General features: G+C 47.2%; 1 protein-coding gene and 1 long non-coding RNA gene across 3 annotated transcripts in view; both read left to right on the top strand.

The window, feature by feature from the left end:
• Window positions 1-5,385: 5,385 nt before the first annotated feature.
• Window positions 5,386-16,057, top strand: LOC149996915 (uncharacterized). 2 transcript variants are annotated; one of them, XR_016514245.1, is made up of 3 exons: window positions 5,386-5,581; window positions 8,404-8,625; window positions 16,014-16,057. It is a non-coding gene; the product is annotated as an uncharacterized LOC149996915 (long non-coding RNA). The 2 variants fall into 2 exon arrangements; XR_016514244.1 differs by having other exon boundaries at window positions 16,010-16,057.
• A 5,962-nt stretch (window positions 16,058-22,019) lies between these two features.
• SPPL3 (signal peptide peptidase like 3) overlaps window positions 22,020-24,541 on the top strand; it is a 66,670-nt gene continuing 64,148 nt past the window's right edge. Inside the window, exon 1 of the mRNA XM_090291613.1 lies at window positions 22,020-22,552. Within this exon, the coding sequence (XP_090147739.1) occupies window positions 22,530-22,552 (23 nt within the window). The 5' untranslated portion in view covers window positions 22,020-22,529. The remainder of the gene's footprint in view (window positions 22,553-24,541) is intronic.

Here is a 24,541-nt window from a genome sequence, read left to right as displayed (position 1 = left end):
CTGTAGGGTCAGCGCAGAAAGATGACCCAGCAATTCTGCCCACGTTCTTTCCGCTACCAGATGCCCGTTACAATACTGTTTAATAGTATAACTCAGGTACTCATGATTGACAAGACAAAGGAACAAAGAACACAGTATGAGCCCTGACTGCTGTGGCTCAGGTTAGCGTCAGCCCACAAAGCAAAGGGTCGCCAGTTTGTCTCCCTGTCAGGGCACATGTCTGGGCTGTGGGCCTGGGCCCCGCCTGGGGCCTGTCGGGAGGCAACTGATTGATGTCTCTCTCACACATCAATATTTCTCTCCCTCCCTTCCCCCTCTCTCTAAGAATAAGTAAATAAAATCTTTAAACAAAAAAAAAAAAGAATTCCGTATGAGCCAGGAGCCATGCTTCCTGATGGTTCTGTGATGGGTGACTGCATATGGTCAGTACTGTCACCAGTTTGATATTTATCTCAGTTGTCAGGCCATTTTGGCCATTACTAACAAAAATATTTATGGCTACATTTTATGAATATAGATAATCATCAACGAGAAGGCTTTCATACGTTTGCTAAGGACAGTGAGTTTGGTCCGAGGTCACGGTATGAAAGACGTAGGAGACACCGATGGATTTGTTTTTTTGTTCACAGCCGCATCTCTGCAGTGGGCTTGACGTTGTCATTAAAAGCCCAGGTTCTCTTCGTCTTCCCCCTTAGCAGTCCGCAGCATCAGTTTCACGAGAGGCCAGTCCTCCTCATGGTTACAAAGTGGCTGCTTCCACTCACTAAAGCATCTTGGTCTCCTGTGAGGAGGAAGGAGAGGAAGGAGCCGCTCATACCTGTTGCCCCAGAGCAAGCTCCTTGCATTTTATTGGTCCGCTGGTTCGACTCTGAAATCAATCACTGGCAGAGGAGGATGGAATTACCGTGATTGATTTAGGCCTGGGCGTGTCACAGTGTGGCCCCGGCACCAACAGCGTTAGCCTCAGCTGGGACTTGTTAGCAATGCGAGCCCTCCAGCCTCACCACACGTCCGCCCAATCACGGGCTCTGGGGCTCGGGCTGGGCTTCCACAAGCTCTGGGGAGTCTGATGCCCGCTGAAATGGGAGGGCCACTGCCTTGGGTACAGCTCTTCCTCCACCACGTTCAAGGTCCAGGCCTGAGGAACTCTTTTGGAGGGTGGAAGGTGAGGCTGCGTGGCAGTGGGGGACAGGAAGAACGTCTTGTTTCGTGGACACTGCAGCTCACACTGTTCACAAGGAGGTGACAGGAACAATGTGGACCCAGGAGTCCCCATCTGCAGTACAGGACAGTAAGGCTGAAATCTCCCCCCCTTAAGACCTCCCCAGAGAAAAGGGATAAACCCAAGAGACAGAATAAGAAAATGTCTACACATACCTTATGTCATTGGATTTCATGGCTGTCCTTTAGGAAAGATGTTGTTGAATTCCCGTCTTAGTTATAAGGAAACGGGTTCAGAGAAGTCACTGCTACTCAGCTGTGCACAGCCACCCGTCTGGGTTCTACCCCTGTGTCACGCGAAGTGTCCGGTCTCCTGTTCATGTAACCAGTCATGTGCCAATGGCCAGGTAGTAGGGCCAGTGGCACCAAAGGGGGACATTTTATGTAGAGAGTTTTCTTTTAATTTAGAAACAAATTTATTTCTGCACTCATTGACTGATTATGGTATGTGCCCTGACCAGGGATGGAACCCACAACCTCGTTGTATCGGGATGATGCTCTAACCAACTGAGCTACCTGGCCAGGGTGTGTTTATTTTAAAACGATGGAACAGTGTGTATGACAAAGTCTAACACTGTTTGGTCTGTGCTAATTTTAGTTCATGCACGACATATTTTACTGAACTTCAATAATATCTTTAAAACTGAAATGTATTCCTACTTCCTTATTGTTACTTGTCTTCAAATGAAAGGATGAATCAAGGAAATGACGGTCTATTGATTATTACATGATTAATACTGAAAATATTTTTACCATGTAGAGAAAGAAAGTGTTAAAAAAAAATGGTATGTTCTGCTCTTGCCAGTATGTTCATTTAGATGCCCAGAAACCATGGACAGGGCTTGCTTAAGGCAGGGATAAACCTTTTCCTAAAAATTTACAGTCCTGGGCCATGGCTAACCCCATAACCTGCCTAGTTAGGAGTTTATGATCAGGTCCCCCTGAAAGGTTACTTTCCATAGTGACATCCAGAACAGTGAATCCTGCAGAAGTGCGAGCACCACATTTAGAACCAGATGGAACTGGATTCAAATCCTGCATCTAGCCATGTAACCTTGGGTAAGTCATTTTCACCCCTGAGCCTGCTTCCTCATCACTATAATCTGGTTAAGGATCTTTCTAATCTCTTGGGGTTACCATGAGGATTAGATGAGCTAATTTATTATTCTCTAGGTGTGATTATTCATACTCTTTTCCTTCCACCTTCTCAGGGAAGAGGATTCTTGCCCACTCGGCTCCATACCTCTCCTTTATTATGCAGGATCCCCCAAACGGTTACATCTTGGGAGAAAAGTGGTCAGGAAGTTTGAGGCATAAGTATATGTGAAGGAGGGAGAGTAAAAAAAAAATTCACTCTGTGTTGAAAATGTGCTTACTCCAAACTCACACCTATTAGAATGGCTACAATAAAAAAGAGTGACCATAGCAAAAAAGCTCTTTTTAAAAATGAATCCACCCTTTGCATTTTTTGAGAGCTTGAGAAATGATTCTAATTACTTTTCATTACATTTCTCTGCCAATAAGTAACCACGCAGAGACGAGGCAATCAGAAGCCTAGCTATATTTGGCTCCCATACATGAGGCATATAGCTTGTTGCCTGGCTCAATAAATAGCAGCAATTGTGATTATTCGTGAAGCACTCCAGATACTATCTGACTGGCACAGAACTCTATTTAGACCAGAAGTTGCCACCTCAGAGGCCTTTAGGGGCCAGGCATGTGCAATAAAGCAAGCCAAGTGAGACCAGCAGGTACGATGGGTAATAGCAGAGACTACAGCAATAAAAACTTGTGTTTAATCTAGATGCATATAAATTCTGAGTGCTAAACAACAGACCTTGGGGGCAATAGCTGGGAGGCTGGGGGCGGTCACTGCACTTAGTACAACATAGTGATATGACAGCAAAAACTATCATTTTAAAAAATGCTCTTATTTGGTCCTCCCAACAACTCTGTATGCCTGGTAGGAATCTCTCCATTTTCTAGATGAGGAAACTGAGGTTCAGAGATGCCACCAAGACTCCAGCCGAGGGCTAGTGACACTAAAATGCCCACCTGCTTCTTCTCACCCTGGCCTGAGTCTTTCCCCACAACCCAGTCACACCTATGATAGTCTTAGCTTTGTTTACGCCCGTGGAGTAAACCCATGGAGGAAACTCAACTTTTTCTTCCTTCTTGCAGTGGTGACTCCCAGTGGCCAGCATTATTTTAGATGGAGAAAGAGCTCAAGGGGCCCTCTGGTGGACATTCCGGGGGGGGGGGTGGAAAGTCAGACACACAACCTGCCTGTTAGAAATCCATTATTTTTCTTTTTAGAAATCCCCTTTTTAAGGAGTTCATCTATGTCTGAATATACTGGGATAATAATGCATGTAAGTTTCCTTTAAGAAATCCAGTCTGTAAGAACTTAAACTTGCAAAATGGATTTGTTTATTCATTCCACAAATACTTCCATCTGGTATGTGACCATCTTAACAGTTACTAGGGCATGCCAGGTACAGCTTAAAGTGCTTTGTGGTTATTAGCCATTAGTCCTGAAGAAACAATTTGGGTGAGTTCTGTTATGTCTTAATCCATGTGGGCTGCCATAGCAAATACTGACTGAGTGGCTTAAATAACAGAAATTTTATTTCTCGTAGTTCTGGAGGGTAGAAGTCCAAGGTCAAGGTACCTGAAAGGTAGGTTTCATTCTGAGGCCTCTATTTTTGGCTTGTAGGTAGCTGCCTTCTCACTGTGGGCTCATACGACCTCTTTGTGTGCTGGGAGAGAGAAGGGGGAGGGGAGGAAGAGAAAGAGAGAGGGAGAGCGAAAGCTCCCTGCTGTCTCTTCATATATAAGGACACCAACCTTCTTCGATTAGATTCCCACCTTCATAACTTCATTTAACTGTAATAACTTCCATTAGCGCCCTAGCTCCAAATACCATACATTAGGGCCTCAACATGTGAATTTGGGGGGGAGCACAGATATTCAGTGCATAACAGCTATCATTCCCATTTGACTGATGAGGAAAATAAAGCACTGGGCCCAGTGGTAAATGAAATAGATACTACCAAACCCTTCTGAGCTTACAGGATAGTGGGAGAGACTGATATTAAATTACAAAATTTGATCATCACCTTGGATGAAAAGCAGGAAGAGTCATGCAAACAGAGAGCACTGGAACCCAATCTAGATTGGGGAGTCAGAGAGAGGGACTTTCCTGAGGAAGCTCTGGGTGAGCAAAGAGGGATGTGGAGTGGAAGGCAGCGTGGAAAACCTGGAGGCAGACACGAGCGAGGCCCACTCTGGAAATGGAAGTGTGGGCCTTGCACAGGGAGCTAGGAAGGGACGGTGAGAGAGGGGGCCGGATAGACAAGCTGGGCCGAACCCTGCAGGGCTGAGAAGTTTTCACCGGCAATGGGGAGCCACTGCAGGTTTTAAGTGGGAGAGAAACATGGTCAGACTGATATCTTTTTTAAATGTCGTTGTGTTAAACCAGTGAGATTTTTGGTTATTTGTTACCAATCCTAATATATCTGATACTACACCCATTTTATAGATGAAGAAACAGAGGCCCAGAGAGGTTAATTAAGTATATGGAGGTCATACCGCTAGTAACGAGTACAGCAGGAATTTGAACCAAGCTTTGCCTGACACTGGGCATTCCTTTCATTTGCTCTTTAAAAAAATTGTTTTAAAAAATCCTCACCCGAAGACATGCTTCTTGGTTTGAGAGAGGGGGGAAGGGAGGAAGAGAGAGAGGGAGAGGAACGTCAATGGGTTTGCCTCTCATATGTGCCCCCAAAAGGGACCAAATTTGCAACCTAAGTATGTGCCCTGACCGGGAACCAAACCTGTGACCTTTCAGTTTACGGGAAGACTCACCAACCAACTGAGCCACACTGGCCAGGGCTGCTCTTTTCTTTCTTTCTGCAAACAACTTTTAAAAACTGCATAAGGAACACCTAAATGTTTTGTGTGAATGCCGCCTAATTCATTCAGTCAGTTACTGAGGCGGTTCTCTCCGTCCTCCCCCACCCCTGTCATAAGCAACCCTTCAGTGAATATCCTTAGAGCTAAACCTTTATGCATAATTCTTAATTGTCCCTTTAGAATGAATGCTCGGCGGTGGAATTTCTAGGTCAAATATTTGCATTTTTTTTAGACGTTGGAAATACATATCGCTAAATAAGTCCCATGCTCCTTCCACTGCCCTGTGCTGGCTCCCAGGCAGCTGGCTGATGACTGGAAGCCGCCCCGAGGCCTCTCTGACTTCCCCGGCTTCACTATAAGGCAACGTCAGACAACATCGGGAAAGCAGGACCTGAGCTGCGGCTGGTGTGAATCTCCAAAATCAAGCGGGTGAGAAGCCTGCTGGGTAAGCAAGCTCAGCTGACCCCTGGTTCTTACACAGGTGCCGAGAATGCGGTTTCTTTTGCAAGCCCCACTCTTGATTCATTCAAAACTTGACTAAGTATTATAGATTCTTTGATTCTATGAGGTTGAAACAGGGTACAAAATTCAGAAGACAGAAGGGTATTGGTTGCAGTTGTCCTCCCACCCCATCTGCTAGGCATCCAGCTTCTTTCTGTGGAGAAAACCACTGTTCTAAGGATTAGCAAGCCAAAAACATGTGTCCTTTTCTTCCTTCCTTCTTTCTTTTCTTTTCGTTCTTTCTTTCTTTTTCTTTTTTGATGTAGTAATTGTGAGAGTTAATGTTTTGGGCGCTGATATTTTTGTATTCCTCTCAATATTCCTGAGCTTTGTTCCTTGAAAGTACAGCTGACCCTTGAACAACACAGAGATTCGGGGTGCTGACCTCCCACTTGGTAAAAGTTTGTGTATAACTAGTATATACACTTTTTTAAATATTTTATTTTTTTATTTTTAGAGAGAATAAAAAGGGAGGGAGAGGGAGAGAAACATCAATGTGTGGTTGCCTCTTGTGTACCCCCAACTGGGGACCTGACCTGCAACCCAGGCATATGCCCTGACTGGGAATTGAACCAGCGACCTCTCAGTTTGCAGGCTGGTGCCCAATCCACTGAGCCACACCAGCCAGGACAGTACATACAATTTTTAACAGAAAATAGCATCCTATATGTAATGGGTTTTTTGACTGAACTATGTAAGCACTTTGGGGGTTGTTCTGTATCAATCCATATACATCTACTTTGTTCCTTTTAAATGGGTATATAGTATTCTATTGTAGAGATGGTCCATGAATTATTTAATCAGTGTCCCTTTCATGGACATTGAGATCATTTCCAATCTCTTGGTATTATAATTAGTGCGGCAAGGAATACCCTTCACCACATGTTTATTAGACTCCCCCAAGGTGCCAGGGAATGAAGTTGAGGTAGAAAATGAGACAGATGTGGTTCATGCCCTTGGAGAACTTAAGATCAAGTGGGGAGAGACAGTCGACAGTCAACAGTCACACAAACAAGTGAAGTATGCAGGGTGCAAGGGGATGTGCGTGGTACCTTGGGGGCACTGACAGGGTGCCTGGCCACAGAGGCGGTGCCAGAGGGGACTTGGGGGAGTGCCTCGCCTTCCTCCCTATCACCTCCATCAGCAGAAGTAGGGAGGGGAAGCGTATGATATTGACGTGGACAACTGGTCAATCTCATGTAAAATGTTATCATCTTAGACCAGGTCTGACACCGGTGCGTGAGATTTGCTGAAGGAGTGAGAGAAGCAGGATAGGGCAGGTATGGGGCTGGTGAGATCTAGCTATGGCCTGATCCTCCGTGGCAGGGGCAGGGGGCCATGGTGCTCTGGAATCTAAGTTGTACCATAGAATTTGTCCCACCTTGAAGCGGGAGGGCCAACCTTTTGTGTCCCTATATCAGTCACCTACCGCAGGCTCTTTGGTCAGGGAGCAGCAGGGGGCATCATAACCTGCTGCCCTTTGGTTGAGGGCAGTTCTCTGCAGAAGGGAGCAGCCAACACTCCTAGCAGCTGGGAGATGGATGCCGCTGCTCAGGAAAGGGATCTGGGCAGGGCACCAGCAGCATCTCCTACAGCTACCAAAATGCCGCTTTAAGACCCATCCCCTAGCATGGAAGTAGGAAGGAGCATAGCTCATTTGAGGAACTGAGCAGAAGTAAGACAACTTGGGGTGACTGTGGGGCTGGGAGGAGACTGCTGGGTCCTCAGTGTTCTCAGGGTAATGGGGCGCCACTCAAGGTTTAAAACAGAGGAATGACATGACCTCACTTCCATTGTCAAAGGCTCCCTCTTGCTGCTGTAAGAAGAATGCACCTGTGGGAGCCAAGGGCAGAAGCTTGGATCTCAGCCAGGAGGTTAGTGATCTGGTCCAGGCAAGAAGTAATGGTGCCCTGGCTGGTGTGGCTCAGTGAATTGAATGCCAACCTGTGACCCCAAAGGTCGTGGGTTCGATTCCCTGTCAGGGCACATGCCTGGGTTGCAGGCCAGGTCCCCGGTTGGGTGTGTGTGAGAGACAACCAATCAACATATCTCTCACACATTGATGTTTCTCTCCCTCTCTTTCTCCCTTCCCTTCTCTCTAAAAATAAACAAATAAATAAATAAAATATATATATTTTTTAAAAAGAAGTAATGGTGTCCCCACAAAAACTATACAAATGTTCATAGCAGCATTCTTCATAATGGCCAAAAAGTGGAAGCAACCCAAATGTCCATCCACTGATGGATGTATAAACATAATGTGGTCTAGCCATAAAAAAGAATGAAGTCTGACACGTGCCACAACATGCGTGGGCCTTGAAAACATGATGCCAAGTGAAAGAAGTCAGATACAAAAGGTCACGTATTGCTTGATTCCATTTACATGAAATGTCCAGAATAGCTAACTCCATAGAGACAGAAAGTAAGTTAGAGGTTGATGAGGGATAGGGAAGAGAGAGTGGGGGAGGGGAATGACCACTAAGGGGGAATGGCGCTTGGGAGTGACGAAAATGATTTGGAATTGTAATGTGGTGTTGGTTGTACAAGTTGGTGTCTATACTAAAAACCACTGAGTTTTGCACTGTAAAAAGAGTGAATTTTTTTTAGTATGTTGTGATATTTAATTTTATGTTTCAACTTGACTGTGCTAAGGGGTGCCCAGACAGCTGGTAAGATTGCTTCCCAGTGTGTCTGTGGGGGGCGGGTTCTGGAGGTTAGTATTTGAATTGGTGGACTGAATGAAGCAGATGCTCCTCCTCACTGCAGATGGGCCTCATTCAATCCGTTGAGTGCCTGAACAGATCAGAATGGCAGAGGGAGTGCCTGTTTGCTTTTGTGCTTGAGCTGGGACATCTACCTTCTCGTGCCCTTGGAGACATCAGTGCACCTGATTCTCAGCTCTTCAGACTCAGACTGAATTATACCACAGGCTCGCTTGGGCCTCCAGCTTGCAGATGGCAGATCGTGCGACTTCTCACCCTCCATAATGTGAGTCAATTCCTGTAATAAATCTCCTCTCATCTGTATCTATAACATTATTGGTTCTGTTTCTCTGGAGAACCTTAACTCATGTGTGTGTGAATTGTATCTCAGTGATTAGAAGGAGGAGGAGGAAAGGGTGACCTGGACCCAGTGGGAGACAATGGCTCTATCTGGGGTAGATTTTGAAGATAAGTTACTTAGGAGGACAAAGGGGGACAGGGAATAGCCCTGTATGGGCCACTACTTCCCTTAAACATATTATTGGGAGAAAAGCAGAGTCAGTAGCAACCGTGGAGCCTATATCAAGGAGCTGCGGCTCCCCAAGCTGAACTTCTCAGAGAATGGAGAGACTATGCAGCACTGGGCAGAGAGTCTCAGGTTTAGAAGCCTGCACTCAATGGCTTCTTGGTGTCCTTCTGCAAGTAGCTTGTCCCCTCTGGGCCTCCGGGTGAACTGGGGGAGGTGAGTCTGTGAGGCTCTTAGCTGCTGTCTCAGCATTTTTCAGTACATTGTAACCTGAGTGCATGCAACGTGACACATCCACATGCCGTAACCTGTAGCCTTCTCCGCGTGGCTTCGGAGTCCCCAGGTAAAAACCTGACGCCGCCCGGCCAACCCCAAGCTCGTAAATGACACAGCCCTGCATTAGCACAGCGTCTTCCCCCTCCATGACCTCACCTCCATACCACTGCTTCTTGAGCCCAACTTTGTCCCCAGTTCACTTCCAGCATTATTCCAGTCTCGTGACTTTGCTAAGTTCAAATTCTGCTTCTGCCAGATTCTAGCTATGACCTTGGGCACATGCCATGTTCTTGAGCCTCATCTGTATAGTGAGGATTCATGAGGATTCAATGAGATCGTAGAGGACATGAAGTGTTCAGCTTAGGACTTGTCACATAGTCACCTCCAGTAAATCGTTAGGTGTGCTTTTTTTTTCTTCAGAAGTCATTTTTAATGTAATATTTGGTATGTACCATATAACATATTCATTCCAAAAATATTAAGGACCTACTGGCTTCCAGGCCCTGTTATAGACGCCCCAGTTATCCACAGTCTCCAATCATCCCTGTGGTTTACACCTGGATGGCTTCACTCCTTGAAATGATTGACTTGGGTCCAGGATGAGCTGGAGTTTGCACCCCTTGTTTAGATGAGTAGCGTGTTGTAGTTCATGCCTGTTTTCCTTGAGCATGAATCCTTTAAGGCCACAGCTGGGGGTAGAATGTGGCAGCGTGGGATGAGCACAGAATTGGGAGTAATTTCCCAGCCATATAACCCTGGGGAAGCCCCTTCACCTCTCTGATGCTCGGTCTCCTGAACTCTGAAATGGAAATAACAGTCCACAAGAATGTTGTTAAGACGATAAGTTCCATAAAGCATGACAGAGAGTAGGCGTTCACTGAAATTTATTAAAGTTTTGGGCAATTGGGAGATCTTAAATTCGGAAGGGCCCAGCAGGATGCTTGGCTCATAGTGGGTGCTTAGAAAATGTGCATTCTCGTCTCCCAGCTTCTTGATTGTTGGGCAGAGTTCCCGGGCAAGGATGTTTTGGCTGAGCCAGGGCTAAGCAATCAGCCCATGGTGGCCTCCAGAAGGGCCCTAGGGGCTAGAAACAGACAAGCCCCTGAATACCTATGGAGCATCAGGTATGAGGGGGTGGGCATGGCGCCTCCTGACATGTGGCCAGCCATACCCCCTGGTTTGTATGGAACCCATGGGCTTCTTGGGAAAGACCTGACACCCTCACCAAGTGTTGGGACTTGGAATTCAGACAGGCTCAAACCAGCCCAACAGGCTTGGCAGGGGCTGCAGAAGCTAGATAAAGGGAGGAAAGGGGCCTCTGAGGAAATCACACAAGAAAGACACCCAGCAGAGGGGGCCCACGGAGGGGTAGGCCTGGAGGTGGGACAGTCTGAGGCTGTGTTTGCCCTTCTTCATCACTACGTAGTCCGGTTGCTCTGGACTGGAGAAGGCTGTGGTGTGAAGATAAGAAGGGGTTCACACGGGGCTCCCACAGGCCTGCCAAGGGGTCCCCTTCTCTGAAGGAGCTCAGCAGGACACACCGCAGGGGGCTGGCCAGATGGAGGGGTCAGCACAGGGCCTAGTCAGGCAGGCCCCAGAGGGAGGTTGGCAGTGGGCCAGTGGTTGAGATGCAGAGATCAGGGGGCAGAGGGTCTCAGGTCTGCAAGCAGCAGGACCTCAGAGAGAGCCACAGCCCCTGTCAGAACCCAGAACCCAGAATGCCACCAAAAACTTGGAAAGGTACCCATGTCCAAGACAGGAGTTCCTGCTAGCCCAGCTGGAGGGTCTTGGAACACCAGGACCGCGGGTGTGGCTGTACTCACAGCTCACCCGCACCTATTTGGCACCTGCTCTGTGCCATACTCTGTTCCAGGCGGACAGTGAGGAGCAGCAGACAAGAGCTTCAGGGCAGCAGGGGAGATAACATGCAAGTGATCGGAGGTGTCAAGGTCAATTGCTAGAGCTGGGTGTGGTGAAGAAAACAAGGGGATGTGACAGAGTGACTGAGGTGACCAGGGCAAACTTGGTTATTGGGGTCACAAGGGCAGAGAGCACCTTTCCGTGGGCACCACGCCCAGGCTTGGCCTTGTGGTGGCCCTCTGTCCCACCTTAGAGGTCAGGTCCACTGAATGGCTGGCCCAGGAGGGCAGGTCAGCTTCATAGCTCCTTCAACAGGGCAACCCCAGCGGCCTCACCTTGGAACGAGGCTGAGTGCATGGGTTTGTGATGTGCTCCTACCTGCTCAGGTAGGCCCTGGCTCCAGGGTAGGAGCGTCACCATGACTCACAGCTGCTGCACTGAGGAGCTGCCTGCCACACCCTACGCGCGCACACATACACACACACACACACTCACTCACTCACTCACTCCCCACACTGGGCCTCCAGGAGAGAATCTGACCAGAGGAGCTCAAGGCAGTCAGGGCTTGTGATGACTGAGGCAGCAGCCATACCCTTCAAACCTGCACACCCCTCAGTGGCCGTAGTGAAATTTAAGGTTCATTTTGCTTCTTCCTGTGGGAAGAGGGTGTGGTCCTGTGGACATGATGTCAGCGTTTCTCTGGCGAGTGGCCGGGGACTATCTTGCTGCATTTGAAACACTTGCTCTAAGAGGCAGTCAGCGGGCAATGGCTCCCGCCAGTCAGTCACCAGCCTTGGCTCCTGCTTCCTCCGAAGCGCCTCCTTCAAAGCCCACTTTGTTCCTTCCTTCGCACCCCCATCTCATTCACCAAACCCAGGCCCTTCCTTCCACTTCCTGGAGCGCCACACTTCCCTGGATTCGAAGCCTGGCCCCCGTCTGCCTTTTGACCTCTCTTTCCCTTTGCTGTATTTCAGGTTCCTCTTCTGTAAAACAGGAATAAAGAGTCTAGCCTTATAGGGTTACCTGATTTTTAAACCCAGCAAATATTGTATGAGTTAAGAAATAGGCCCTGGCTAGTGTGGCTCAGTTGGTTGGAGCATCGTCCCATAAACCAAATGGTGGCGGGTTCAATTCCCATCAGGGCACATGCCCAGGTAGTGGGCTCAATCCTCTGTTGGGGGACATAGGAGAGGCAACCAATCGATGTTTAGCTCTCACATTGATGTCTCTTTCTTTCTTTCTCTCCCCTCCTCTCTAAATGCAAAAAAAAAAAACAAAAAAAAAGGCCTCAGGTGAGGATAAAAAAGAAAAGGGAAGAAAAGAAAAGAAAAGAAAAAGCACTTTGAACAGTGCCTGACACATAATAATCACTCAATAAATGGTAGCTATTGTACTATGATCACAATTAAATATTTACCAAGTATCTACTGTGGGGGTTCAGTGGTGAGGAAAACAGAAGCCATTACAGTGGATGAGGTAAGAGAAAGAACGTGCAGCACCTGGCACACAGAGGGTCCCCAATAAATAGGGGGTCCTCTTCCTCCCTTCCCAGGAACATGTCCCAGCTCTGAGAACCCCTCTGGTCCTTGGTGTTCACTGAAACCCAGAGACTTGACACAGGATGGAGGCTGAGTGACCACTCTGGCTGGCAGAAGAGCCCAGCAGCATATGGTCACTTGGGGGGGGTGCCATATGTCCGCAGGACAGGTTCCCTGGGGAGGAGTCCTGAAGAGGAATCTGCCAGGCAAGGGGCCAGGCTCCCCCCAAGCTGCTCACCAGTGCCTAGAAATGGGTTGTAAGGAGCTTGCTTTTCCTGGGTCCTCTTGGTCAGGCCTGGGTTCCGCCGCTTCGGAAACTCTGAATCAGGCGTGACTCTTAGGAACGGAGGCAATCAGTTGTAGCAAATTGAGTCTGGTCTCATGATTTGTGCAACCCATTCTGGCATTCAAAGTTGCCACTCAGGGCTTTAATGAAGGTGTGGCCTATAAGGTCCAACTCAGAGACAAGAAGTGGCGCAACCTGGTGCTGAGGGCATCTTCATCACTCCTAAGAAGTTCTTTCAGGCTCTGAGCTCAAGTTAAAATGCTTCCTGCACTAGGGCAGAGGGACTTTTTTAAGGTTGGTTTAGTTGCAAGGATAGAGGTTGTTTGTTAACTTTTGGGAGAGGAGGGTATTGAAATACATTAGAAGACATAGGTGTAGTTTAACTCTAGAAGCTAGCTAGATTTAGATAGAAGATATAAGAGAGTCCGTGCCCTGGCTGGTGTGGCTCAGAAATTGAGCACCAGCCTGCGAACCAAAGGGGCGCTGGTTTGATTCCCAGTCACACACATGCCTGGGTTGCAGGCCAGGTCCCCAGATGCGGACGCGTGAGAGGCAACCACACATTGATGTTTCTCTTCTTCTCTTTCTCCCTCCCTTCCCCTCTCTCTAAAACTAAATAAAATTTTTATAAAAGTAGGTACTATCTATCACTATCTATCGAGGATCTACCTGGTGTCAGGCACTGTGCTAAATGCTAAATGCTTCTTCACATGCTGACAACATCCCTGGGAGGCAGGTGTGCTTGCTCATTATTTCCATTTAAGAGAGGATGAAGCAGGAGGCTCAGAGAGCCACCCAACTAACTAATAACAGAGCCAAGATGTGCTACATGGAGTGACTCCAGAGCCTACAGTCTAAACCTCAACGCTGATGTCACTACCCAGGTGAAGCATGATGGAAAAGTGAGCATCCTGGGCTACAGGTGACAGAGGATGCTGGTGGTTTCCATCCCTGACTGGGCATTAGAATAATCAGGAAGCAGTATAAAATGTAGATGCCTAGTCCCTACCACTAGAAATATGAATCCAGTAGATGGGCTTAGCATCTCTACTTTTCATAGTTTCTGAAATGACTCTGATGCTGTGGGTTGCAATCCAAACCACCTTGAAGATATTTAGGAATGGTTGTCAGGCAGAGCAAGGAGAGCATGATGTCATCTGGCTGGTTTCAGCTCCTGGCTCAGCCATGAACTAAGTGTGTGACCTTGGGCAAATGGCTTCACTTTTCAAAGCCTTAGTTTCCTCAGCTTAAATATGGGGTCTGATTATGGTGACCTTAAGGGGGTGCTCTGAGGAATAAAAGGGTGAAAGGACATAAGAGAAAGTGATAGCAGAGCAGCTTGGTAATGTGAGAAACGCTCACAATAAAACACCAGGACACAGGACTTCAGCAGCAAAGTGAGGCATTTATTCACGAGTCTGCAGAGTCGGGTGTACTGCCAGCCAGGGGCATGCGCCTGACCGTGAAGTAGACAAAGAAAACTGGTTTTATACTAACACAATTAGCTCCCCCTCCCTAATGCAATTAGTTCCCCTCCCCTCTGTCCTCCCCTTTTCTCCATTACTGGTTAATCCAGGTTCACAATCTAACTTGATTAACTACTTAACTCAGGGTGTGATTAAGGATAATCTAGTTATAGGTCTATCTCCAATTTATTTGCAAAGTTAACTAACTACATCTTCCCATTTCTCTGTGTTTGCTGATGACAATCTTCCTCCTTCTGATCCCAGAGATATGTGTGAGGAGCTGCGGAATGTCATTTCCTCGCCCCTTTTCCATGATTCATCTGTTAACTATCTCCTACTGGTTTGAGAGTCACTGGCTTCTTTATCCCTTATAGTAAGACTAATCCTACCTCAGAGTAGAATTATAAAATCTGAACAAAATTTATACCAAAACAAACAAACAAACCCCAATAGCAGGCAGAACTGTGAGGGAAGTCAGCACTTGAAAGACAGGAGCTGCAGTGGATCAAACTTTCATTTTTGTGACTTTCTGCCTGAGGCACTCTCTAATCTATGTAGGAGGTGGGGATATGTAGAAAGCACTGGTCTTACTGGTTTGAAGTGTCAAGAGTTCAGAATTCCAAGCACATTTCTGGAATTTTAAGGAGATCCCAGAAATAAATTAGCTGTAAAGGAGATAGTTTCAAATTTTGTGTACAAGATAGGTCCAAATCCTTGGCTATCTACTGAATTATTATATATATATGCACAGGAGGTCCCAGGGGTCCCAGTAAAGTCAGCAGCTGGAAGTTGAAGACCTGATGAAAATTTCAGCTGCTGCCCTTTGTAAGGAAAACCAAGTTTAGAGTTTGAGTCCAGCCAAGTTAATTGCCTGCTAGAACAAGATTGACATCTTGAGAGGAACATAATGGAATCCACAGTTCCGCCAATGTATCGTTGATAATGTCTAGCACACACACAAAAATAAGTGTTAGACATGAAGGAACAGAAAACTGACTCATACTCAAAACTCATCCTCAGAGAGAAAAAGTGACAACTCGTATGTTGGAGCAAGCATCAAGAGTTTTAAAGCAACTCTCTTTTCAAGGCTTTAAAGGAAAGTATAGTCATAAGGAAGGAACAAAATCAATTTCTCAGCAGAGAAATTGAAAGTATAAAAAAAGAACCAAGTGGAATTTAAAGAACTAAAATGCACAATAACTGAAATGTAAAATAAACTTGATGCACTTAATAGGATGAAAGAAGATGACAAAGGAAAAGTCAGTGAATTTGAAGATAGACCAATAGAAATTACTCATTCTGAAGACCAGAGAGAAAAAAAAGTCCTAAATGAAAAAATTAGGTGGAGCCTCATGGACCCATGGGACAAAATTAATAGACCTACATATCATATGTAATTCAAATTTTAGTGAAAGAAAGGAAGGAGAATGAGGCATAAAAATATTTAAATAAATATTTGCTGATGATTTGTCAAATTTAATCAAAGGTAAATTTACAAATTCAAAAAGTTCAGTGGCCCTGACTGGTATGGCTCAGCAGGCTGGGTGTCATCCTGCAAGCTGAGGGGTCATTGGTTGGGTTCCCAGTCATGGGCACATGTCTGGGTTGTGGGCTAGGTCCCTGATTGCCAGCTTGTTGGCAGGCAACTGATCAGTGTTTCTCTTACACATTGATGTTTCTCTCCCTCTCTCTTTCTCTCCCTTCCCCTCTCTCTGAAGCCAGTGCGCATGTCCTCAGGTGAGGATTAAAAAAAAAAGAAAAAGAAATCCACGCCTAGTGCAGCACAGTCAAACTGCTGAAATCCAAAAATAAAGAGAAGAATTGTGAAAACAGTCAGAGGGAAATGACAGTATAAACAGAGGAACATGATACAAATGACAGCTGACTTCTCATTGCAAACAATGGAGGCTAGAACCTAATAGATGAACATATTACAGCGCTGAAAGGAATAAAACCCTCTCAAACCAGATTTCCACATCCAGTGAAGATGTGTTTCAAACATGAAGGCAAAACAGACACATTTTCAGATAAACAAAAACTGAATTTGTCACCAGTGATAAGAAATGTTGAAGAAAATTCACCTGGCTGAACGGAAATGACACCAAATGAACATTCAGGTGTATAGGAGGGAATGAAAAGTACTTGAAATGGTAAATATGTGAGTGAGTATAAAAACTTTATAAATTTATTTTCTTCTCTTGATTTCTTTAAGGGACATGTGACTGTTGGAAAGGTAAAATTATAACATTGTATTGCGGGGATTACAACAGAGATGGATATAATTTACGTGATAGCAATGGCACACAGATGAGAGTGGAGATAAGAGCAGCTATATTGTTGTGAAGTTTTTATATTTTATATGAGTTAGTAAAATATTAATTTTAAATAGATTGAGATAAGTTAAACATTCATGTTGTCATCACTAAAGCTACTACATAAATACAATTCAAGGAGGGTATTGTTTAAAAAGCCAACAGAGGAATTAAAATGCAATACAAAAAAAGTTATTCAATTAACCTAAAGGAAGGCAGGAAAGGAGGAACAGAGGAACAGCAAGAAAAATGATGGGACTAGTAAAAAGCAAATAGTAAAATGATAGAACGAATCTTAAACACATCCATAATTATATCAAATATTAATGAACTAAACATTCTAATTAAAATACAGAAATTGTCAGACAAGGCAGAGAAGGAAGATCCACATATATGCTGTCCTCAAGACACATACGTACATATATGCTTTTTAAAAACTTTTTTTTAATTCATTGATTTTAGAGAGAGAGAAGAAAAGAGAGCCAGAAACATCTATTTGTTTTTCCACCTACTTATGCATTCATTGGTTGTTTCTTGTATGTGTCCTGACTAGGGATTGAACCTGCAACCTTGGTGTATAGGAATAATGCTCTAACCAACTGAGTTACCTGGCCAGGGCAAGACACATACTTAAATACAAGCCACAAATAGGCTCAATGAAAGTAATTTTAAAAAAGGGGAGGATATAAAATAAAACCACAAATCATAAGAAAGCTAGAGTGATTATACAATATCAGACAAAGTAGACTTCAAAACAAAGACTGTAACAGACATATTTCACAATGATAGAAGAGGCAGTTCACAGTTTTAATGTGTATTAACCTAATACAGAGCTTCAAATACATGAAGCAAAAAGAATAGAATTAAAGGAAGAAGTAGACAAACTCACAATCAGAATTAGAGATTTTAATACCTCTCTCAATAATTGATACAAAAAATCAATTACTAGACAAAAGATCAGTAAGGACAGAAGATCAGAACATTATGACCTCTTGACTTAATTGATGTTTTTCAAACATTAGCCCTAAAATAATAGAATACAAATTCTTCTCAAATGCACATAGAATAATCACCAAAATAAGCCAGATGCTGGGTCATAAACATGCTTTAACAAATTAAGAAATTTTAGAAGATTGAAATCTTACAGAATGCATTCTCTAACCACAGCAGAAATATTTTAGAAATCATAACAACAAGATACCTGGGAAAGCCCCAAATATTTGAAAATTAAACCACATACTTCTAAAACCACGGGGGTTTTTATTTTTAGAAGTATGTGGTTTAATTTTCAAATATTTGGGACTATTCTGTACCACATTAATGGTGAATACATATCATTACACATTTATTGAAACTCACAAAACTGTATGACATGAAGTGAAATCTAATGTAAATTATGTATTTTAGTTAATAATGTGCCATCACTGGCTTATCAATTGTAACAAATGTACCACACTAATACAAGATGTGAATAATAAGGAAGAGAGAGAGTTTATGGGAATTCTTTGTATTTTCCGATCAATTTTTTTTCAGTAAACCTAAAACTGCCCTAAAAAAATAAAGTGTTTTTTTTTTAAACCCATGATCAAAGACTGTTAAGCGATCTGATGCCCAATAAGCTCACCACATACCTGACTTCCGATCTTGTGTCCCCGTAATGTCCCTAATAGAGATTTCCCTGCCCTTAGCGATTTCCTACTCAACAGGGAGGAAGTTGCAGGGGGATGGGAGAGGAGGCTGAATCTGAGATGAAGGACCTAATCATGGGAATATGAGGCGAAACCAGTTGTTCTGAAACCTGGTTCAACTTCTCGCTCACTCAAGCATTCATTTCACTATCTTTGAGTTTCTACTCTAAGTTCTGTGCTGGGCACTGGGGATGTAATTGGCAACATGCCACAGTCCTTTCCCGCAAGACATTCACAGTCCAGTGGGAGACAATGACAAGGAAACAGGTAGTGACAGTTCATTGTGCTAAGTGTAAATTCAGGGGTCCCTGGGAGTACAAGGGAGGAGTAGGTAACCAGCCTAGGTTTGGTCAAGCAAGACTTCCTGGAAACCATGACTCAAAATTACAAGCAGTATCCTGGCTGGTGTGGCTCAGTGGATTGAGTGCTGGCCTGTGAACAGAAAGATCGCCAGTTCGATTCCCAGTCAGGGCACATGCTTGGGTTGCAGACCAGGTCCCCAGTTGGGGGCATGTGAAAGGGAACCAATTGATGTATCTCTTGCACACCAATGTTTCTCTCCCTCTCTTCCTCCCTCCCTTCTTCCCTTCTCTCTAAAAATAAATAAAGTCTTTTAAAAAATTATGAGCAGCAATAGAAATGCCTCCTGGGCTTGGTCAGAGGTTTGGAAGCAAAAAAGAACATGAGCCCACTGGGAAGCTAAAAGCAGTTCACCGTGGAGTGCATGTGTGTGGGTGGGTGGGGGGCGGTATTGGGGAATGGAGAATAGAGGTGAGAAAAGGACTGGAGGGACAGATGGGGACCGTCAGACCTGAGCCTTTGACCCTCTCAGAAGCAGAGCCTAGGCAACCCAACCAGACCTGGCAATGCCTGCTCCCCGGAGTCTGTGCCTAAGGCAGATGACGTGTCCTAGGGAGATGCACCAGTCCCTCGGACACAGTTGGTAGAAGGAGCGATCCTATAATTACTTTGGTGATAATTAGAGGAACTTCCATTGTCTCTTTCAACAAACATTGCCCAAGCGTGGCCCTTTCCCTTGTGGGGCTGGGGGGAGCCAATGCCTTTATCTCCTGCCAAGCACACCTGACTTGCCAGCTGAGGCCCAGAGGTGCCATAGATACACCTGGGACTGCTCCAGCTTTGAGCTGAGTGCTGCTGGCAGAGGGATTGAAAGTTACTCCCTGAGTGCTCCAGGCTGAGCCGCCTCCAGTCAACCCACAGGCTTCAGATTTGCCTGGCTGTCTGGGGGATGGGGGACTTCAGAAGCCTGCAGAGATCCTGACCAAGAACAAGAGGTGCTTCTACATGTGGGCAACCTTCACCTGCAATGCTCAAGCTGCCAGTCTCTGGGCTCACACTCTGTTTGCCTATGACCATGAACACGGATTTCCATGGCCTATACACTCTCCCACCCCTGTCAATCTTACATGGTCTGCATTCATGTTTTCCCAAGAGACACTTGGAGAGCCTATAATTTAGATAAAGAGAATAAAAGCTTTCTTCTCATTTCTGACCCCATACCTTCATTCAGACCCTTCTCCCTTCTTTCTTTCACCAGATTTTTTCTCAGTGCAAAGATGGTTTCTTTGCTCCTGGGAAGGCCCCGACTTTCCTCACTATCTCCTGTCCCATCCTCCTAATACCAGCTTTTCACTTGGCTTTGGCTTCTATGACTCACTGGAAACTAAAGCCCAAGTGAATCGCCTAGGGGCTCAGTGTGCCTTTTTTGTTTCATTAGCGACCTGTCTGCTCTGTTTTGTTCTTAGTTCTCCAGAGAAGGAGACTCAGCACCTCCCAGAGCCACTTGGTGCCAATGGTTTATGGCTTTTCCCATGGGGTCTGAAGACTCATTCATGCCCCTTTGAGACTCAGAGTGGCTGTGTGTCATGTTCAAGGGTACAGCTGGAATTCTGTAAAGTCACCTGGCAAAGCTGTAAGGGCTAAGTTAATATCAAGAATTTAGGCTTCTTGCCTTCCCGTTTCTCCATGATATCCCTAAGTCCAGTGCCATTTATGGCTAGGCAGATATTTGCAGGCTGGTATCTTTCTGTGAATAGTCAGCGGGGGGTCTCTGGTGCTTTGGCAATTTCTAGGGGCCCTGCCTCAACCCTCTCTGCGGACTTTGATCTTATCAGCTGGCTCCCTCCCAGGGCTCTCTGGTGGAGCTTCAGGAAACATGTCGAACCTGAATGGTCCTGGCACCTGGCAGTGGGGGAAGGAGGAAGGAGAGTCTGCTTCTGAAGGAAAAGTGTACTTGGCTTTCTCATTAAAGGGTTCCCCTAGGGGAACAGGCAAGCAGCAGATGTATGGGCAATGGCCAGCTGATCCATTTGGAGATAGATTCAGGGTGTGGTGTTCCCCGTAAGCCTGGGCAGGCCCTGAGAAACTGCAGCAGAGCTAGATCCCGGCCCAAAATTGGACAAGCTGCAGAGGAGGTTGAGTATGCTGGTTTCGGGTGTGTGGGCTCTGCTGCACATGGAGCCCGGGGGGCCAGGGCCCTAGTTTGTCTGTTGCCCAGCATGCTTCTCAAACCGGGAGCTGCACTGATCATTTTCATTCATGAGCATAGCAACTGGCGAGGCGCTTCAAAGTCTGTCCTCAATGCACCTTTTTAGCCTCTTCTCTTAACACTGCCCAGCACAAATCATCTGTCCCGCTCCTGGACTCATGCCCACTCTGAACCTTCTCGTCTTTGGGCCCTGCCTCATGCCATTTTCTCTTCCTAGAATGCCTTCCCTCCTGGTAAGCCTCAGCCTCATCCACTCCAGGAAAAGCATTCCTCAATGCCCTGGGGTGCGATTTATCCCTCCCCCTTCTGTCCCCCTAAGCCACCGGTTCACTGTTGGTCTCTGGTCTAGCTCTATTATATTTACTCTGCGCCTATCTCTGGTACCCCGGATGGGCAGATTCCTTGAACTTTTTGCTCTTGCATGGCCAGCTCCTTTTCATCCTTCAGTGTCAGCTCAAATGTCACCTCCTCAGCGAGAGGCCTTCCTTGACCACCTGGTCAAAAGTAGCCCTCACCTCTACACATTCGCTGTCCCATTACTCTGTGTTATCATCGTCATAAAACTTATCAGCGTCTGAAACTATCTTCATTTATTTTATTTGTCAGTTTAGACTTATGTCTCCTAGTCCAGATCGTAAGCTCTCAGAGGGCAGAGATACAGCAGAATGAGTTGATAGTTGGCACACAATAAATATCTATTGATTGATTAAATGGAGACAGGTGCGGGGTATTCAACTCCCCCACCACCACCCCGGACTTGGAACAGAGTCTGGGCGCAATAAAGTTTGGTTGCTTTGAATATCTGCTAAACGCATGAATGGAACCAAGGAACAAACGAACGAAGGGATGCTCCGTTTTGCTTGAGGACTGACAGGTTGCCTGACAATTAGGGACCCTCGGTTAGCAGGCTGTTGATTGACGGCCGAGTGGCAGCCAGCGGACGCTCATCGGGGTTCCTGATTGGCGGCCGCAGCAGCCCCTCGGAAAGGGGAAGGGAAGGGAGCTGAGGCGACGGCTCCGCGTGGAGAGGGGGCGGCAGCGGGCGGCAGAAGGCGGCCCAACCCCCAGGAGCCGTGCGAGCAACAGTCGCCTCGAACAGAGGAACCGACGTCTCCGCGCATGGGCCTGGCGCGAGGGGCGGGACGCGCGCGTCACGTGAGCGTGTTTTGGGCACGTGACACGCGCGGGGCCAAGGCTGGCCCCCGCCCCCTCCTCTTCTTCCCTCCGCGGGTGTAAGCGGAGTGGCCTCGCCTCGCCGCCTAGCGCCCCCCTCTGCCGCCGCCGCCGCTGCCGTCACCTCCGCCCGCCGGCCATGTCCCCCGGCCGCCGCCGCCGCCGTCGCCCGAGCACGGCGCTCCAGCGGCCCTGCGCGCAGTGAGCGCGGGGCCCACTTGCCGTCTGCCCGCCCCGGGGCCCCCTTGTTCTCAGCGCCGCTGCCGCCGCCGCCATGTTGGGTTTAGAGCCGCAGCGGAGCCGCCGCCGCCGCCGCCGGTGAAGGAGGCCGAGAGCGGAGCCCGCCCCGCCCCGGGGCCCAGGGAGCGGGACCGCCTCGGAGCCCGGCCTCCCTCTGCCTGCCGCCTTCCCGGCCCGCCCGCCGTGCGAGCGAGGGAGCGCGCGCCGGGCCGCGGCCGCGCCGTTCGCTCGCGGCCCGAGCGAGCCCGCCGCCCGTTCGTTCTGCTGTCGCCGGGCCGGGCCAGAGCCTGCAGCGGAGCCCTTGAGAGTCAGCGCCATGGCGGAGCAGACCTACTCGTGGTGAGCGAAGGCAGGGGAGCGGCGAGGGTGGGGGTCGGGGCGCCGGTGCGGCCCGCCCAGGGGGGAGAGGCCGAGGAACAGGTGCGTGTTGCGGGGGTCGCGTGTTGGGGTGCACGCCCCCCTCGTTCCCACCAGAGGGGGCGGCTGGTGCTCAGGGGAGGAGGAGCTGCCGGGGACCCGGCGTCCGAGAAGGGGGATGGAGGAGGCGGCCGCGGCGGATGTCATCTGGTCTTGGGCGGAGCAGGTGATGGAGAAGGGGAGCATGACCCCAGCGGTGGGAAGCCCATAGATGGGAAGTTGGATCCCACGGGCGCCCCGGGACTGGCTGGAGCGGGCGGCTCCCGGGCAGGAGGAACGGCAAGGGTGGAGAGAAGCGGGCCCGGGCAAAGGTAGGCCACTGGGTTGCGTGAGAAGAACAGGTGATAAGAGGCGGAACTTGGAAGTTGTGAGCGAAGAGCCACCGCCTCACCTGGGGCTGCTGCTTAGCCCTGGGATGGGGAGCGAAAAGAGAGAGCGCGCGGCTCGGGAACCATGGCGGGAGTCCCTGGTGAAGAGATCAGGAAGGGAGCCACTGTGGGTGACCGACTCGAGGAAAGGAAGTCGGCGACAGCGGGGCAGGGGCAGAGTCTTTGTAAGGGCTGGTGCTCTGCTCGTTAGCATTCAGGGTGGTATGGCCCCCTGGGTCAGGGATGGGGATGGAGGATCTGCAAGTTACGTCTGTTTTCATGGGACTTTTAAAGTTGTTACATAGCTTGTTAAGGAATGAGAAGCGTACTGTGTACAAGAGCTCAGGAAGTGGGAACAGATCTATCCTAGGAAGGGAGTGCCGACCAAGGTTTGGGGAAAGGGGGCTGCGAGGCCTCCGTTTAGCATGCAGAGGTGGAGTATTTGCAGGAGGGCTTAAGAGAATGGTGATGATATCCTTGAAGAGTGGAAATGGGAGGGTGAAGAAGAAGCAAGAAAAGGGATGAAGGTATGTGTGGGGATGGTCGATTGTTCCAGGGTGGTTTACTCTTCGGAGCAAATGTGGTTTGGGATGGAGCTGTCGACGTTCCCTTCCTAGAGAACTGGAAGCCTCGGTTTGGAGGTCCGGTTCACCACTCGTTTTATAACTAGACAAGATAGTAAGTTCTCCATTTCTTTTTCGTTATGAATAAGTAGAGGAAATACCTTTTTCATAGGCTGTAAGGATTAAATAACTAATGACAAACTGAAGTGCTGTATTTTACTGTATTATAATTATCTTAGGGAAACAGCAAAGAAATGGGTCATACCTGAAAATAAACAATGGCTTAAGGTAGAAGAGTTTAATTGAGTGAATGATTTGTGGTGGTTGGGGTTAATGATATGTCAAGAACTCGTGTCTTCAGGTAGGGAAAGGATTGGTGATTGAAGGTGATAATTGAAGAGTGAACTTCAGTGATGTGTATCAATCTCGAGAAGATAACTGAGAGAGTGAAAGAAAGTAACACTAAAGAATTAAAATCTTGGTGAACAGTTGTGACTGGGTATGTATTTAAAAAAAAACACGTGTAAACTAATTTGATAGTTTTCAGCAATAGTGAGCTGCCTCTAAGTAGCAGGTGATAAATGGAACACAACATGGCATTTTGAGCTTTTTTATGGACAGAGTAAGAAATGAAGGTAAAGGTGCTCCTGTCTTGCCTGTGGTAACAAACGCATCTCGGCCCAGCCGAGAGTCCTGATGGCTGCCCTTCTGTTTTGACTGTGCTGTAGAGGCCTTGAATGGTTGAAAGAGGAACACAGTGGCCAAGAAATAGGGAAAATGAGAGTGTTTTACTAGGTAGGTTGGCTACACACTACCTCTGTATGGTGTTGGATGGCTCTACTAGCTGGGGGGTGTTATCTTCTGAAGTTGTACAGTTTACAAGAATTATCCTGCTAAAATACTGCCTTCTATCTCAGCTCCCTTTATTTGCTTCACACGCACGGGTCCTTGAACTCATAATGCTTAGCCCTTCACACGTA

This window comes from Furipterus horrens, unplaced genomic scaffold, assembly GCF_987537825.1.
Source record: "Furipterus horrens unplaced genomic scaffold, mFurHor1.1.pri manual_scaffold_11, whole genome shotgun sequence".
Classification (NCBI taxonomy): domain Eukaryota; kingdom Metazoa; phylum Chordata; class Mammalia; order Chiroptera; family Furipteridae; genus Furipterus; species Furipterus horrens.
Note: the sequence above shows the minus strand (reverse complement) of the source record. Positions and strands in the feature narration are given on the sequence as shown.